The sequence below is a fragment of the Trachinotus anak genome, unplaced genomic scaffold, assembly GCF_046630095.1.
Source record: "Trachinotus anak isolate AG129_WGS33_773 ecotype Australia unplaced genomic scaffold, CSIRO_AGI_Tana_v1 ptg000021l, whole genome shotgun sequence".
In the NCBI taxonomy this organism is placed as follows: Eukaryota; Metazoa; Chordata; class Actinopteri; order Carangiformes; family Carangidae; genus Trachinotus; species Trachinotus anak.
This window is the reverse complement of record NW_027273872.1, coordinates 15,125,046-15,142,999: the sequence shown is the minus strand read 5'-3', so window position 1 is coordinate 15,142,999 and position 17,954 is coordinate 15,125,046. Positions and strand designations below refer to the sequence as shown.

General features: G+C 41.7%; 1 protein-coding gene across 15 annotated transcripts in view; it reads left to right on the top strand.

Moving 5' to 3' along the window:
• LOC139606386 (protocadherin gamma-C5-like) overlaps window positions 1-17,954 on the top strand; it is a 276,343-nt gene that overhangs the window by 49,846 nt on the left and 208,543 nt on the right. The window contains exon 1 of one of the 15 annotated variants that reach the window (XM_071458558.1): window positions 8-4,141. The exons of 9 other annotated variants lie outside the window; for them this stretch is intronic. In XM_071458558.1, the coding sequence (XP_071314659.1) occupies window positions 1,778-4,141 (2,364 nt within the window). In that variant the 5' untranslated portion in view covers window positions 8-1,777. Of the gene's footprint in view, window positions 1-7; window positions 4,142-4,169; window positions 8,205-8,250; window positions 12,211-13,210; window positions 17,409-17,954 lie in introns of those variants that run through there. 5 more of the 15 variants (XM_071458543.1, XM_071458563.1, XM_071458540.1 and 2 more) reach the window with 5 other exon arrangements.

Sequence of the window (17,954 nt, the reverse complement as noted above, 5' to 3'; positions counted from 1 at the left end):
TGTATTTTCCCCAGAGCTATACCTTTTGTTCACGCAGTGTCAGTGTCTCTGCCTGTCTTTGAGTAAAGCTGCAGCTTGTTCTTTGTGTCTCTGTCCTTGGTGCTGAATCTTACTTTTGCTCTTGTGCTGTATTTGTTTTTGCAACTTACCCGTTGTCCATGTTTTTACCAACATTTAGAGTTCTTTCTTTCTTTCTTTCTTTCTTTCTTTCATTCTTTCTAAATGACTAGATTATGTAATTGCAATAATGTGAATCAAATAAGGTTTTGTCTTTAGGTTTTCATTGTACAAGAATGAACCCAAATCCTGGAAAGTTCGAGTGTTCAGTGAATCTCCAGAGGAGGAGTACCTTGATTCTGACTTGTTGCTCATTTAATAGTGCAAATCAAGCTAATCATAGCGTGCATTTTAGATACAGGTTGTTGTGGGAAGAATGGATATTTATTTATTTATTTTTTTTGTTAAATCAAAATCAGGCAGTCACAGATTTGCAGTTGCACAAAGTATTTGGGAGACTATACGACAGAAATGATCACAGTATAATTCATATGTTTAATTTTTAGTTCCTTTTCGATCCACGTAAAACATTAAAAATGCTGTTTGTTAGCTGTTCAAACCTGGGCAAGTTTGGGGAGATGAAGTGGACGGTTTTACATGCAGCTATAGTGAAAGCTAAGAACTCTGCAGGTCAGAGGGCATCAGTGACAGTGTTACTTGGGCAAAAAGAGTATGGTAGGTTTTGGTTGTTGTGCTAACTCCCTCTTCCTCAGAGGTCAGGGATCTTCAACAAATTATTTTATTTCAAAGGTGGATAGTAATGTTAGGGAAGGCTATGTTTTTTGTGACATGCTTGAGTCTGTGCATCATGTATTTATTTAAAGTCTTTAAATGTTATCTTTGCTGTCTGTCTGTATTATCTGCTGTCCATGTGAAGAGTTTGTTTCTCAGAGTGGGTGTATATTCTAGGGCGCTGGAGTTCAATGTTTGAGTGTGTGTTGGTTTGGTAGATTAGAGTTGGATAAGTGTGTTTTGTGTTTTTAAATAGTGTGGCGAACAATTCTGTCCCTAATAGTCAGTAGACATGCCTTAATTGAGGAGTTTAAAAGTCAAGTATCTATCTCTGAGTAGTTTAATATTTCAGTAAGCCCTTAATTCATCAAGTGCTGCTTTTGAGGAAATTTGTTTGATTTTTCATGATTTGTTTCTGGATTTATGTCTTTGTTTATTCACTATGTTAGACTGTAACAACTTATTTTATTTATGTGTTTTTCAGGTATGAGTTTAGAAGATGTTTAATTTCAGTCAGATTTCTTTGATTTTTACATACTGTTGGAAAATAGCTTGAATGTTTCAACTTAATGAGAGCAACTTACCTTTAATTATAACAGTTACTCTTGCAGCAACAGTTTGTATTGTGTTATGACGATGGGTAAAAATGTTTAACCAATTAATATCAATCCTCTATAATCTTAAAATACCACTTGCAGCTATGTTATTATTATTATTATTATTATTATTATTATTATTATTTGTGCATTCTGTTATTTCTTCATTCGCACTCATGGTGTCGCTATTAGCTAATCTACATGAAACATTTCCACACCACCCTCTGGTGTGAAGACCAATAAAAGGCCAGACTTTGGTTGGGGTTGGTCTTAGGATGGATCCAGAGTAATGGTGGAGTGCTGTCGATTTTCTTTTGTCTGAACTGTACAATCCTTATGCAGTTTTAAATTTAAACGGTGCTGTTTTTCAGTAGTCTACCAGACGCATCGCCATGATGATGCGCCAAATGAGCTGCGTCGTTTTCTTTCTATTGTGGCAAGCCGCGAATGGGGACGTGAGTTATTCCTCTCAGGAGGAAATGAAGCGCGGATCTCACATTGGGAATATAGCGAAGGATCTTAACCTGGATTTGAGTAAACTGTCTTCAAGAAATGCCCGTGTTGATGCCGCGGGGAATCGCAAACGATATTGTGACATCAATCTCAGTTCAGGGGATTTGATTGTTGCCGACAGGATTGACCGAGAGGAGCTTTGTGGCGAAAAGCTGTCATGTGTGATAAAACGCGATATCGTACTGGAGAATCCCCTGGAACTGCATCCTTTCAGTTTACACATTCAGGATATTAATGATAACTCACCACAGTTTAACGAAGAATTGATCAATATAGAAATTCGAGAGTCGACAGACAGGGGAGCTCGTTTTGTGATAGAGGAGGCGCACGATGCGGATGTAGGCCAAAATGCAGTTCAACACTACAGCCTGAAGAAGAACGATAATTTCGTTCTGGCCGCTAATGGAAACACAGTAGAGCTCGTTCTTGATAAAGAGCTTGATCGTGAAAAACAAGAGGAAATTAATTTGGTCCTCACAGCTCTCGATGGTGGCTCCCCTCAGAGATCAGGGACCGTAGTCATACACGTCAGTGTGCTGGATGCTAATGATAACGCCCCAGTGTTTAGCCAGGCCGTTTATAAAGCCAGTCTGTCTGAGAACTCTCCTTTAGATACTGTGGTGGTCACAGTGAGCGCAACTGATGCAGACGAGGGAGTCAATGGAGATGTGACATATGACTTTGGACATGTTTCAGAGGACGTGAAGAAAATTTTTAGTATTGACCGTAAAAACGGCAAAATAAAAGTTAATGGTGCGATTGACTTTGAAACAGTTACATCATATGATTTGCGCATTAAAGCAAAGGATGGTTTAGGATTATCGTCATACACAAAGGTAACTGTTGATATCACCGATGTCAATGACAACATTCCTGTAATCTATGTGAAATCTCTGGCAAATTCAGTCCCGGAAAACGTGTCACCTGGTACAGAGGTGGGCATCATCAATGTGCAGGATGCAGATTCGGATAATAACCAAAAGGTCCGCTGCTCCATTCAGCAAAATGTCCCTTTTAAGTTGGTTCCTTCTATTAAAAACTATTATTCTCTGGTGACCACAGGACAACTGGACCGTGAAGTAGTGTCTGATTACAACATTACAATCACTGCCACTGACGAGGGCTCTCCACCTCTGTCCTCCTCTAAAAGTGTTGAGTTATCTGTAGCTGACATCAACGACAACCCACCTGTGTTTGAGGAACAGTCGTACAGCGCATATGTGAGTGAAAATAACAAACCTGGCTCCACTTTATGTTCCGTTACTGCTCGAGACCCCGACTGGAGACAAAACGGTACAGTGATTTATTCTGTGTTACCTGGTGAGGTGAACGGTGCCCCGGTGTCCTCCTACCTGTCTGTTAACGGAGACACGGGGGTGATCCACGCTGTGAGGTCGTTTGATTATGAACAGTTCAGGAGCTTTAAAGTGCAGGTGATGGCCAGAGACAACGGTTCTCCTCCACTCAGCAGCAACGTGACCGTGAGTGTCTTCATATCAGATGTTAATGACAACTCTCCTCAGATACTGTACCCCGCCCCGGAGGGCAACTCCTTCATGACCGAGCTGGTCCCCAAAGCTGCACACGGAGGCTCTCTGGTGTCCAAAGTGATCGCGGTGGACGCGGACTCCGGACAGAACGCCTGGCTGTCCTATCATATAGTGAAATCCACCGATCCGGGACTTTTCACTATTGGTCTCCACAGCGGAGAGATCAGGACACAGCGGGACATTTCTGAGTCTGACAGCATGAAACAGAACCTTATTGTGTCAGTGAAAGATAACGGACAGCCCTCCCTCTCTGCCACCTGTTCCATGTATTTACTTATCTCTGATAACTTGGCTGAGGTGCCAGAACTGAAGGATATTTCTTATGATGAGAAGAACTCCAAACTGACCTCTTACCTGATCATCGCTCTGGTGTCTGTTTCCACCTTTTTCCTGACCTTCATCATCATCATCCTGGGTGTGAGGTTTTGTAGGAGGAGAAAGCCCAGACTGTTGTTTGACGGAGCAGTCGCCATCCCCAGCGCTTATCTGCCTCCTAATTACGCAGATGTTGACGGCACAGGAACTTTACGCAGCACCTACAATTATGACGCCTACCTGACAACAGGTTCTCGAACCAGTGACTTTAAGTTTGTGACATCTTACAATGACAACACACTTCCTGCTGACCAGACTCTGAAGAAAAGTCCAACAGACTTTGCTGATGTTTTTGCGGATTGCGACACTTCCCTTGAGGTAGGGGCACATCTTATATCAATATTGTTCCGATCAGTTTCTCACGATGTCCCTCTGCATTTCTCTGCTCTGGTGATTGCTCTTTATCTCCTTGCCAATGAAAAACCTTTTAAGTACGTTTCCTATACTCGCTCCTTGGTACTGAACTCTGCCAGATTATTTGATATATTTTCAGGGGTAGTGGATGCTTTCTTCTGATTCCACTGTCATTCTTCTATTTCCTTGGTTTTATTTCAGTATATTTCCTTTGATATTACCTTTACAAATGCGTTTAGTTTCCCTCCTTTTCATATCACGATTCGAATATTTAGTGCCTTAAATGTCATGCCATGATATGAGTCATGTCTGAAATGTTTGGCTTTTTAGCTGTTTTCACACAGCGAACAAGAAGAGTGCACCTCTCGTTCATCCTGCTTTAGTATGGCTTTCTTTGTCCTCGGTGGTCTTATGTCTTGTGGGTAGTACTGCAAAGCGTGTCGTTCGCGACTTGAACTTCTGCTTCCAGTGACAGCCGCGTTAAAATGTGCTCACGCACATCAAAGGGAGAAGGAATGTCTGAGAAATCATCTCTCCAATGAAATGCAAAAAAATGCGGTCACTGTTTTGTCGGAGAGTCTCGCAGAAACATTGTATTTTTAAGTTAAACTCGGTTGATATCTTGTTTGGTGCATGTTACTGTTACAGCAAAATAACCGAAATGACAACATTGTTTGATTTGTTACACTTTTTGGTAAGCAGTAAATGATATCGCGATGTTCGAAGCTTTTTTAGAGCAGTCCTCTGTGACTGATGTGTACTACAACAACAAATAAAATAATATTTTGATGCTCATCAAGGTAGATTGAAGTATTTACGTAAAGACGTTGTTTTAGACTTTGGGAGAGATAAATATGTCTGATGTTTTTGTCTCCTCCAAGTTGTCAAAGTTCTTGCATGACAGTCATTATTCCAAATTGATCTTTGTGTCACTGTGATGCATGAACACAGACTGCAACACTGATGCTGATACAGTTCACAGTCTGTAACAGTCAACTGATGGTCTAATCCCATCGATAAAAATGCTTGTATCACTTTTTCCACTGAAGATTTAAATATGCATAATTACGAGGTAAAATTGTGTTTGTTAAAGGCTGGGAGAATTTTTTTTTTTTTTTTTTTGGGGGGATTTTTACAGGACACATAAGCTTTTCAGGCGGCACGAAGATTTGAGATCAAAGGAAACATTTCAATAAATCTAAAATGAAAGTGGAGCCGAGACACAGTTCGAATAGGTTGATGTTGATGTCTACTTTTTAAATTCTCTCTGACTTAATAATTGGGGCAAAGCTTTATATAATCCTAAAGTAGTAAAGTTAGTAACATTATTGTTGTCTTTGTTTTGATGAACAGGGTTCTTTTAGCGATTGTATAGTTAAATACTTTTTAAAAGAATACATCGCCTTGTCATACCTAAACAGATGCTCATGGTGTCAGTGTGTACCAAAAAACGAGAAGGCACGGTCATTCTCCACCCTTCACTGTCCACGAATTCACAGCCTGATTCTGCTATTGTGCTGCAGTTCACAAGAACGCTTCGTAACATGACCGGGATTTGAGGATTGCGAATATTTGAGGATATCACTGGTTTGATATTATCTGCTTTGTAGCAGTTGTGCTCCTTCTATCGGTAACAATGGGACATAAGGGACTTGCGCTGCACCACGGCCTTGCTTTTATTTTTCTTGCCTTCCACCTCGTCTGTGGAGACGTGAGCTACTCTGTTCCGGAGGAGATGAAACGTGGATCTGTGATTGGAAATATAGCTAAAGATCTGGGGCTTGATTTGGGCAGACTGTCCGCTCGCAAGGCTCGTATCGATACAGAGGACAACAGCGTTCAGTACTGCAGTGTAAATCTCAACACCGGGGACCTGATTGTTCAAGAAAGGATTGACAGAGAAGCGCTTTGTGCGAAAAAGGCATCGTGTGTTCTGAAACAGGAACTTGTTCTGGAAAATCCATTAGAACTGCACCGTATTAGTATCCGTGTCCAAGATATTAATGACAATTCACCACAGTTTAAGGAAGAGTCACTTAGAATTGAAATACATGAAATGGCAGCCAAGGGTGCGAGATTCCCTCTAGGAGAAGCGTATGATGCAGACATCGGAGAAAATGCTGTTCAGGGTTATTCACTTCAGGATAATGATCACTTCAAATTAGATGTAAACACAAAAGCAGGTGGACGTAAATATTGTGAATTAGTCCTAGAGAAAGAGTTAGACAGAGAGAATAAAAAAGAGATGATGCTGTTGCTCACCGCATTTGATGGTGGCCCTCCTCAAAAATCAGGCACTGTGGTCATACACGTCACTGTCCTGGATGCTAATGATAATGTACCAGTGTTTAGCCAGGCCGTCTATAAAGCCAGTCTGCCTGAAAACTCTCCTCTGGATACGTTGGTGATCAGAGTGAGTGCAACTGATGCAGACGAGGGAGTGAACGGGGAAGTGACTTACGGATTTGATCATGTTTCAGATGAAAAGAACAACGCATTTTCTCTACACCCTAAATCGGGAGAGGTGAGAGTGGCTGGAGCTATTGATTATGAGAAAGTGTCAACCTATGATATGCAGATCAGCGCCAAGGATGGTCTGGGTTTAGTTTCATATGCAACGTTAATGATAGAAATTACGGATATAAATGATAATGCTCCAGTGATATATCTGAAATCACTGTCTAACCCCATACCTGAGAACGTGTCACCTGGTACAGAGGTGGGCATCATTAACGTGCAGGACAGAGACTCTGAGAATAACAGACAGGTCCGCTGCTCCATTCAGCAAAATGTCCCTTTTAAGTTGGTTCCTTCTATTAAAAACTATTATTCTCTGGTGACCACAGGACAACTGGACCGTGAAGTAGTGTCTGATTACAACATTACAATCACTGCCACTGACGAGGGCTCTCCACCTCTGTCCTCCTCTAAAAGTGTTGAGTTATCTGTAGCTGACATCAACGACAACCCACCTGTGTTTGAGGAACAGTCGTACAGCGCATATGTGAGTGAAAATAACAAACCTGGCTCCACTTTATGTTCCGTTACTGCTCGGGACCCCGACTGGAGACAAAACGGTACAGTGATTTATTCTGTGTTACCTGGTGAGGTGAACGGTGCCCCGGTGTCCTCCTATCTGTCTGTTAACGGAGACACGGGGGTGATCCACGCTCTGAGGTCGTTTGATTATGAACAGTTCAGGAGCTTTAAAGTGCAGGTGATGGCCAGAGACAACGGTTCTCCTCCACTCAGCAGCAACGTGACCGTGAGTGTCTTCATATCAGATGTTAATGACAACTCTCCTCAGATACTGTACCCCGCCCCGGAGGGCAACTCCTTCATGACCGAGCTGGTCCCCAAAGCTGCACACGGCGGCTCTCTGGTGTCCAAAGTGATAGCGGTGGACGCGGACTCCGGACAGAACGCCTGGCTGTCCTATCATATAGTGAAATCCACTGATCCGGGACTTTTCACTATTGGTCTCCACAGCGGAGAGATCAGGACACAGCGGGACATTTCTGAGTCTGACAGCATGAAACAGAACCTTATTGTGTCAGTGAAAGATAACGGACAGCCCTCTCTCTCTGCCACCTGTTCTGTGTATTTACTTATCTCTGATAACTTGGCTGAGGTGCCAGAACTGAAGGATATTTCTTATGATGAGAAGAACTCCAAACTGACCTCTTACCTGATCATCGCGTTGGTGTCTGTCTCCACCTTTTTTCTCACCTTCATCATCATCATCCTGGGTGTGAGGTTTTGTAGGAGGAGAAAGCCCAGACTGTTGTTTGACGGAGCAGTCGCCATCCCCAGCGCTTATCTGCCTCCTAATTACGCAGATGTTGACGGCACAGGAACTTTACGCAGCACTTACAATTATGACGCCTACCTGACAACAGGTTCTCGAACCAGTGACTTTAAGTTTGTGACATCTTACAATGACAACACTCTTCCTGCTGACCAGACTCTGAAGAAAAGTCCATCAGACTTTGCTGATGCGTTTGGAGATTGCGATGCTTCTCCTGAGGTAGGATCAGGTGTCACTTGTTTGAGCTATTTCTGTTTTTACCTTTATTGCTCAACCAATACCTTGAGAGTTTTTTTATATTTGCCATCCTTGAATTCTCTTTCCTTTAGAAATGACAGTTTCAACACGCACCAGCCTCGTAGTTACGTTATATAGATTCAATATCACGTTAGAAAAAAGTACAATCTTCAATGAAAAGTCACTGAATTAATTTCCTTCTAAATGCATACACTGAGCATCTTTATGCATCGTGAACCATGATAAATAGTAATGTTTTCAGTTGCCCTTTGAAGTTTAGTTTTGGCAGTATCGTCAAGAGTTCAGAGAAGAGTTCTTCCACCATACTGTGCAGATGTTGCACATTTTGTGGACATTCGAGAGAGAGATGTTATTTACCGATATTTCTTCCTTAAAACCGTTAGTCTTCACACAACGCTGGTGTGTCTGCCTGTGTGTTTTACCAGAGCAGCAGTTTGTTCTTAGTGTCTCTGTCCTTGGTGCTGAACTTGGCGCTTACTCTTTTGACCTATTTCCTGGAGCAATTTACCATTGTCTTGTATATTTTCACCTGTCAAAGGTTTTAGATTACAGGTTATCTTGCCAGTATGTTGTCCTGTCATACCTGTGTGCAATTTTACAATTAACATCTGTGCTGTGTGTTACAGTTATACATTTCTCTGAAGTCAAATAACAAGGACAATTTTCATTGAAATGGTTGAACGTTGTTTGGAGTCGATGAGTAGCATGACATGATTGTAAGCGTGTCTCATTAACTGTTCACTTTCATTTATAGTTTGAATTGTTTATCTATCTGTAGGAAGTTTATTATAACTATTCTGTCTTCAATGTAACATAATAGCTGAAGTCAGTGACAGATTTTTCTCTCGAAGTGCAACATTAAATGCATGTTGTCATGCTGCTCTGTTTGTAATGTTTGTATGCAACACGCGTCTTTAATTAGAGACTGTTACGTAATTGAAGTGTTTTTCGTGGAAGCTGACGGCACATTTTTGCATGGTCTACGACGAAAGTGTTGTATTCCTCTTTTTGAGAAAGTGAGAGACATGAGTTTCTAAGCGATTGTGGCGCATTTATCTTGCATTGCTAAAGAACACGATCTATGGCCAAACATTACTTAACAGGTGGGGTGTGTTTTACTGGTATCATTTATAAGAAGGTTTCGGTGGATTTTTACAGGTTGAGACACGCCCTTGTTTATAGTTCCTAATAAGAGTGAAAGGGAACATCCCATTTTAGTTAAATAATAATAAAAAAACAACTTTTGCGCCTAATCAAACTTTACAATGTCTCATTACAATAAGCTCTTTTTCAAACATTATTGCCAAACAATCTGATAATGTATTAAGAACATTTGCATTGCTTACGGAAAACTGCTATAATACATTTATACTCACGATGTCAGTATAGACCAGCTATGGAGTCGAATGCTTAGCTTGCTTTGCACACCACCCATAATTGGGATCGACCAGCCCTGTGTCCCTACAGCCTTCAACGAAGACGGCAAATGCTCTGAAGGCACATATACTGACCGAATAACGTATTTTTAAGGCTTGAAACTATCGTGTTTCCATTTGTGTATCGCTGTTTCAGGATGATGCATAGACAGCGCTTTCTACAGAGCTGGGGCTTTGTGTTTTTCTTTGTTGTGGTGCACTACGCTCACGGAGACCTGAGCTATTCTGTACAGGAGGAGCTGAAGCGCGGATCTGTTATTGGAAATATCGCCAAGGATCTGGGACTGGAGGTGGGCAGACTGTCTGCTCGCAAAGCTCGTGTTGACATGGAGGGAAGCGACAGACAGTATTGTGGGATTAACCTACGAAGCGGGGAGTTATTGGTGGCGGACAGAATAGACAGAGAGGAGCATTGTGGAGAAAAGCCTTCGTGTGTTCTGAAATTCGACTTGCTCTTGGAGAATCCCTTAGAGCTACACCGGCTGTCCCTGCAGGTGCAGGACGTGAACGACAATGCGCCAGTTTTTCCGAAGGATGTTATAAAGCTGGAAATTAGAGAGTCAGCTGACAAAGGAGCTAGGTATCGCATTAATGCAGCACAAGATGCAGATATAGGGAAGAATTCAGTCGAAAGCTACATTTTACAACAAAACCCCCACTTTGTGTTCAGTATTCAGACGACAAGTGCTGGTAGTAAATATGGCGAATTGGTTTTAGACAAAGAGTTAGACCGAGAGGAGCAGCAGGAAATGAAATTATTGCTCACGGCTGTGGATGGTGGTTCTCCTCAGAGATCCGGGACTGTAGTCATACACGTCATTGTACTTGATGCTAATGATAACGCCCCAGTGTTTACTGAGAACGTATATAGAGCTTCATTACCGGAAAACTCACCTTTGAAAACCAAAGTTATTACTGTAAGTGCGACAGACGCAGACGAAGGTGTCAATGGAGAGGTCACATATGAATTCAGCAGACTCTCTGATAAATCACAAAAGCTTTTTTCACTGGATGAGAAAACAGGAGAAATCAGTGTGATCGGTGTCATAGATTATGAAGAGGGATCCAAATATGAAGTGTTTGTTGAGGCCAAAGATGGTTATGGGCTCTCTTCAGAAGCAAAAGTGATTATTGATGTAACTGATGTGAATGACAATGCCCCCGTTATATATTTAAAATCACTGTCTAACCCCATACCTGAGAACGTGTCACCTGGTACAGAGGTGGGCATCATTAACGTGCAGGACAGAGACTCTGAGAATAACAGACAGGTCCGCTGCTCCATTCAGCAAAATGTCCCTTTTAAGTTGGTTCCTTCTATTAAAAACTATTATTCTCTGGTGACCACAGGACAACTGGACCGTGAAGTAGTGTCTGATTACAACATTACAATCACTGCCACTGACGAGGGCTCTCCACCTCTGTCCTCCTCTAAAAGTGTTGAGTTATCTGTAGCTGACATCAACGACAACCCACCTGTGTTTGAGGAACAGTCGTACAGCGCATATGTGAGTGAAAATAACAAACCTGGCTCCACTTTATGTTCCGTTACTGCTCGAGACCCCGACTGGAGACAAAACGGTACAGTGATTTATTCTGTGTTACCTGGTGAGGTGAACGGTGCCCCGGTGTCCTCCTATCTGTCTGTTAACGGAGACACGGGGGTGATCCACGCTGTGAGGTCGTTTGATTATGAACAGTTCAGGAGCTTTAAAGTGCAGGTGATGGCCAGAGACAACGGTTCTCCTCCACTCAGCAGCAACGTGACCGTGAGTGTCTTCATATCAGATGTTAATGACAACTCTCCTCAGATACTGTACCCCGCCCCGGAGGGCAACTCCTTCATGACCGAGCTGGTCCCCAAAGCTGCACACGGAGGCTCTCTGGTGTCCAAAGTGATAGCGGTGGACGCGGACTCCGGACAGAACGCCTGGCTGTCCTATCATATAGTGAAATCCACTGATCCGGGACTTTTCACTATTGGTCTCCACAGCGGAGAGATCAGGACACAGCGGGACATTTCTGAGTCTGACAGCATGAAACAGAACCTTATTGTGTCAGTGAAAGATAACGGACAGCCCTCTCTCTCTGCCACCTGTTCCATGTATTTACTTATCTCTGATAACTTGGCTGAGGTGCCAGAGCTGAAGGATATTTCTTATGATGAGAAGAACTCCAAACTCACCTCTTATCTGATCATCGCGTTGGTGTCTGTCTCCACCTTTTTCCTGACCTTCATCATCATCATCCTGGGTGTGAGGTTTTGTCGCAGGAGAAAGCCCAGACTGTTGTTTGACGGAGCAGTCGCCATCCCCAGTGCTTATCTGCCTCCTAATTACGCAGATGTTGACGGCACAGGAACTTTACGCAGCACCTACAATTATGACGCCTACCTGACAACAGGTTCTCGAACCAGTGACTTTAAGTTTGTGACATCTTACAATGACAACACACTTCCTGCTGACCAGACTCTGAAGAAAAGTCCAACAGACTTTGCTGATGCGTTTGAAGATTGTGATGTTTCCCCTGAGGTAGGATCAGGTGTCACTTGTTTGAGCTATTTCTGTTTTTGTCTTTATTGCTCAACCAATACCTTGAGAGTTTTTTGTATTTGCCATCCTTGAATTCTTTCCTTTAGAAAGGACAATTTTAACACACATCAGCCCTGTAGTTAAGTTGTATAGATTCAATATCACGTTAGAAAAAAGTACGACCTTCAATGAAAAGTCACTGAATTAATTTCCTTCTAAATGCATACACTGAGCATCTTAATGCATCGTGAAACATGATAAATCGTAATCTTTTTAGTTGCCTTTTGAAGTTTAGTTTTGGCAGTATCTTCAAGTGTTCGGAGAAGAATTTTTCCACCATACTGTGTAGATGTTGCACATTTTGTGGACATTCGAGAGAGAGATGTTATTTTCCTATATTTCTTCCTTCAAACCGTTTTTCTTTACACAACGCTGGTGTGTCTGCCTGTGTGTTTTACCAGAGCAGCAGCTTGTACTTAGTGTCTCTGTCCTTGGTGCTGAACTTGGCGCTTACTCTTTTGACCTATTTCCTGGAGCAATTTACCCCTGTTTTGTATATTTTCACCTGTCAAAGATTTTAGATAACAGGTTAGCTTGCCAGTGTGTTGTCTTGTCACACCTGTGTGCAATTTTACAAGTAACATCCGTGCTGTGTTTTACAGTTATACATTTCTCTGAAGTCAAATAACAAGGGAAAGTTACATTGAAATGGTTGAGTGTTGTTTGGAGACGGTGAGTAGCACAACATGATTGTAAGCATGTCTCATTAATGGTTTGCTTTCAATTACTGTTTTGATTGTATATACAGGAAGTTTATCATTCCTCTTTTGTCCGGAGGGATTTGGAAGTTATGATGGTTCTCACGAGGTAGGGACACTTCGCATATCAGTAAACAAATTTTCATTGTTCTGAAAAAGATATTTTGGTGTTTTCCTTTCACTCGTTGAGTCGTATCTTTCTTTATGTGGTGGTGATTTAAGACACTTTTAATGGTTCTTTAAGTCGTTTTGAAGTCATGATTTTCTCAAAGACTACAGATATCTGTTGTGAGCCATTTGTTTTGTCTAATTATGCTTCAAGTATTTAAGTCTGTCCTCTTCAAATCCACCTGTTTATTTTCAGTGACAGAAATGCTTTGTTTTGCCCTAAACAATTCAAACTATGCTTTTTGTCACTGTCCTTGGTGCTGAATTGCAATGCGATCGTCTTCTGGATCCATTGTCATTACAGTTTTAATAGATGAATTGTTTAAGCAGTCTGAACAAATTGCAAATGGAACCTGTGTGTTTTTTCTGTTAGTTAGTTAGTGGAGTCTCCTTTGCCTATGATGCCCCTCTATATGTAAACCTAGTGACAAGCTATCACGGAAAATATGTCCTCCTTAAATTAATGTCCTCCTCAAGTTTTTTTTTATTTTTTTTATTCAAATTTATTTGACCTTCCAGATGTAAATAGTATTGTTATAAACACACTACAGTACAGATTAATGAACAACAAATGCAAGACACTTCAGTCAAATTTTGACAGGGCATCTTGCCCAAATAATATCCCATTTCTTTCCATGGGAGTTTTGCAGTGTTTTTTGATACATTTGCACTGTTATAACTTAACAATTTGAATTCATCTTTGTACTCTTTTGTACTCTTTGCAACAACTCTTTATAACTGCCAGCTTGTTTTAATGTTGGCCAAACTTCAGAGTAAAATAATGTGTGGTCGAGCAATAGCTTTCACCATGTTTGAAAATATATCTAAAAACTGAGTCTTACATCACTCATGTTTTAGCATCTAATTATGTTTTTGTTGCTCATCACAAGAGATTAAAACATAGATAGAAATATATATCTAATCTCTCCTTCAAGTTGTCATGACTTTTGCAGGAACATTGATCTTTCTTTGATTGTAGTGTATTAACTTAAAGTTAAAAACAGTCTGTGGTATGTCTGAAAAGTGCAGTTTACAATAGAACAGTCAATAGATGGTTGAGCAGGTTCAGCCTCATAGGTTAAAAAGCAGTAATATTTTTTTCACATGCTCATCAACTGCAAAATTACTAAATGGAGTGTTGTCTCATACGATATGTGCAAACAAATGTAAATCTGAAGGCAGTTGAGACTTTCCTTGGTTGTGCTTGAGCCAATATTAACCCAGTAAAACGGGAAGAAAAAAAAAAGTGCACAAAGAGTAAAAATATATGTTCACCTTTTCTTCAAGGAAGGACAACTGATTTTTGGATATCAGTTCTCATGGAGCTTTGAGATATAATGAAAGATGAACAGAAAAAATCTTAAAGGACAATAGTCCTGGTCTTGTCTTCAGACATATTATAGTTTCTGTTTCTTTTGAAATTGTTGTTTGGAAGTACAAGCTCTTCCCTGAGACACAGTTACAGAAACCTCATGATTGTTTTGCTTTTTTCCATTTAAAGTGGGCCATTTAGCAAAGCATTGCTGTTGTTGTTTTAGCAAATAACTGTAACTGAAAGAATCCATGGTTTAAAAATGCGCAGAAAATTTAAAAAACAAAACAAAACATAGGCTATATCGCCTTGTTATACCTAATGAATACTCATGGTGTCAGTGTGTACCAATGAACAAGAAGTCACGGTCATTCTCCACCCTTCAGTGTCAACGAATTTAATACCTGATTCTGCTTTTGTGCCGCAGTTCACAAGAACGCTTCGTCTATGACTGCACTGTGACGTTTTTTTGTTTATTGGATTAATTCACGGATGCATCGTTGATATATTTTGACCTGCTTGATGATACTTTTAATGTATATGCGCTCTTTCTCGGAGTAACAATGGAATACAGCAGATTTGAAATTCACTATGGCCTTGCTTTCATTTGTCTTGCCCTCCTCCCTGTCTATGGAGACGTGAGCTACTCTGTTCCGGAAGAAAAGAACCGTGGATCTATTATCGGAAATATTGCCAAGGATCTGGGACTTGATTTGGGCAGATTGTCCGCTCGTAAAGCCCGAATCGATACAGAGGACAACAGTGTTAAGTATTGTGGTGTAAATCTGAATACTGGGGACCTGATTGTTCAAGAAAGGATTGACAGAGAAGGGCTTTGTGCGAAAAAGGCATCGTGTGTTCTGAAACAGGAACTCGTACTGGAAAATCCATTAGAACTGCATCGTATTAGTATCCGTGTCCAAGATATCAATGACAATTCACCACAGTTTAAGGAAGAGTCACTTAAAATTGAAATTCAGGAATCGGCTGTCAAGGGCTCGCGTTATCTGCTCGATGAAGCGCACGATGGAGACATCGGAGAAAATGCTGTTCAGGGTTATTCACTTCAGGAGAACGAACATTTCAAACTAAATGTTAAGTCGAAGAGCAGCGGGAGAAAATATGCCGAATTAGTTTTAGACAAAGAATTAGACAGAGAAGACAAAAAAGAGATGATGCTGTTGCTCACAGCATTTGATGGTGGCTCTCCTCAAAAATCAGGCACTGTGGTCATACACGTCACTGTCCTGGATGCTAATGATAATGTACCAATATTTAGCCAGGCCGTCTATAAAGCCAGTCTGCCTGAAAACTCTCCTCTGGATACGTTGGTGATCAGAGTGAGTGCAACTGATGCAGACGAGGGAGTGAACGGGGAAGTGACTTACGGATTTGATCATGTTTCAGATGAAAACCAAATTTTCTCTCTAAACCCTAAAACTGGAGACGTTAAGGTGGCTGGGGCAATTGATTATGAAAAAGAATCGTCCTATGAAATGCAGATCAGCGCCAAAGATGGTCTGGGATCGGCGTCATATGCAACGTTAATAATTGAAGTTACTGATATAAATGATAATGCTCCAGTGATATATCTGAAATCACTGTCTAACCCCATACCTGAGAACGTGTCACCTGGTACAGAGGTGGGCATCATTAACGTGCAGGACAGAGACTCTGAGAATAACAGACAGGTCCGCTGCTCCATTCAGCAAAATGTCCCTTTTAAGTTGGTTCCTTCTATTAAAAACTATTATTCTCTGGTGACCACAGGACAACTGGACCGTGAAGTAGTGTCTGATTACAACATTACAATCACTGCCACTGACGAGGGCTCTCCACCTCTGTCCTCCTCTAAAACAGTTGAGTTATCTGTAGCTGACATCAACGACAACCCACCTGCGTTTGAGGAACAGTCGTACAGCGCATATGTGAGTGAAAATAACAAACCTGGCTCCACTTTATGCTCCGTTACTGCTCGGGACCCCGACTGGAGACAAAACGGTACAGTGATTTATTCTGTGTTACCTGGTGAGGTGAACGGTGCCCCGGTGTCCTCCTATCTGTCTGTTAACGGAGACACGGGGGTGATCCACGCTGTGAGGTCGTTTGATTATGAACAGTTCAGGAGCTTTAAAGTGCAGGTGATGGCCAGAGACAACGGTTCTCCTCCACTCAGCAGCAACGTGACCGTGAGTGTCTTCATATCAGATGTTAATGACAACTCTCCTCAGATACTGTACCCCGCCCCGGAGGGCAACTCCTTCATGACCGAGCTGGTCCCCAAAGCTGCACACGGAGGCTCTCTGGTGTCCAAAGTGATCGCGGTGGACGCGGACTCCGGACAGAACGCCTGGCTGTCCTATCATATAGTGAAATCCACTGATCCGGGACTTTTCACTATTGGTCTCCACAGCGGAGAGATCAGGACACAGCGGGACATTTCTGAGTCTGACAGCATGAAACAGAACCTTATTGTGTCAGTGAAAGATAACGGACAGCCCTCTCTCTCTGCCACCTGTTCCATGTATTTACTTATCTCTGATAACTTGGCTGAGGTGCCAGAGCTGAAGGATATTTCTTATGATGAGAAGAACTCCAAACTGACCTCTTATCTGATCATCGCGTTGGTGTCTGTCTCCACCTTTTTTCTGACCTTCATCATCATCATCCTGGGTGTGAGGTTTTGTAGGAGGAGAAAGCCCAGACTGTTGTTTGACGGCGCAGTCGCCATCCCTAGCGCTTATCTTCCTCCTAATTACGCAGATGTTGACGGCACAGGAACTTTACGCAGCACCTACAATTATGACGCCTACCTGACAACAGGTTCTCGAACCAGTGACTTTAAGTTTGTGACATCTTACAATGACAGCACACTTCCTGCTGACCAGACTCTGAAGAAAAGTCCATCAGACTTTGTTGATGCGTTTGGAGGTTCTGGTGATTGTGATGCTTCCCCTGAGGTAGGATCAAGTGTCACTTGTTTGAGCTATTTCTGTTTTTATCTTTATTGCTCAACCAATACCTTGAGAGTTTTTTATATCTGCTATCCTTGAATTCTCTTTCCTTTAGAAAGGACAATTTCAACACACGTCAGCCTTGTACTTTCGTTGTATAGATTCAGTATCACGTTAGAAAAAGTACAATCTTCAATGAAAAGTCACTGAAATAATTTCCTTCTAAATGCATACACTGAGCATCTTAATGCATCGTGAACCATGATAAACAGTAATGTTTTCAGCTGTCTTTTGAAGTTTAGTTTTGGCAGTATCGTCAAGAGTTCAGAGAAGAGTTCTTCCACCATACCGTGCAGATCTTGCACATTTTGTGGACATTCGAGAGAGAGATGTTATTTACCGATATTTCTTCCTTAAAACCGTTAGTCTTCACACAACGCTGGTGTGTCTGCCTGTGTGTTTTACCAGAGCAGCATTGTAATTAGTGTCTCTGTCCTTGGTGCTGAACTTGGCGCTTACTCTTTTGACCTATTTCCTGGAGCAATTTACCAT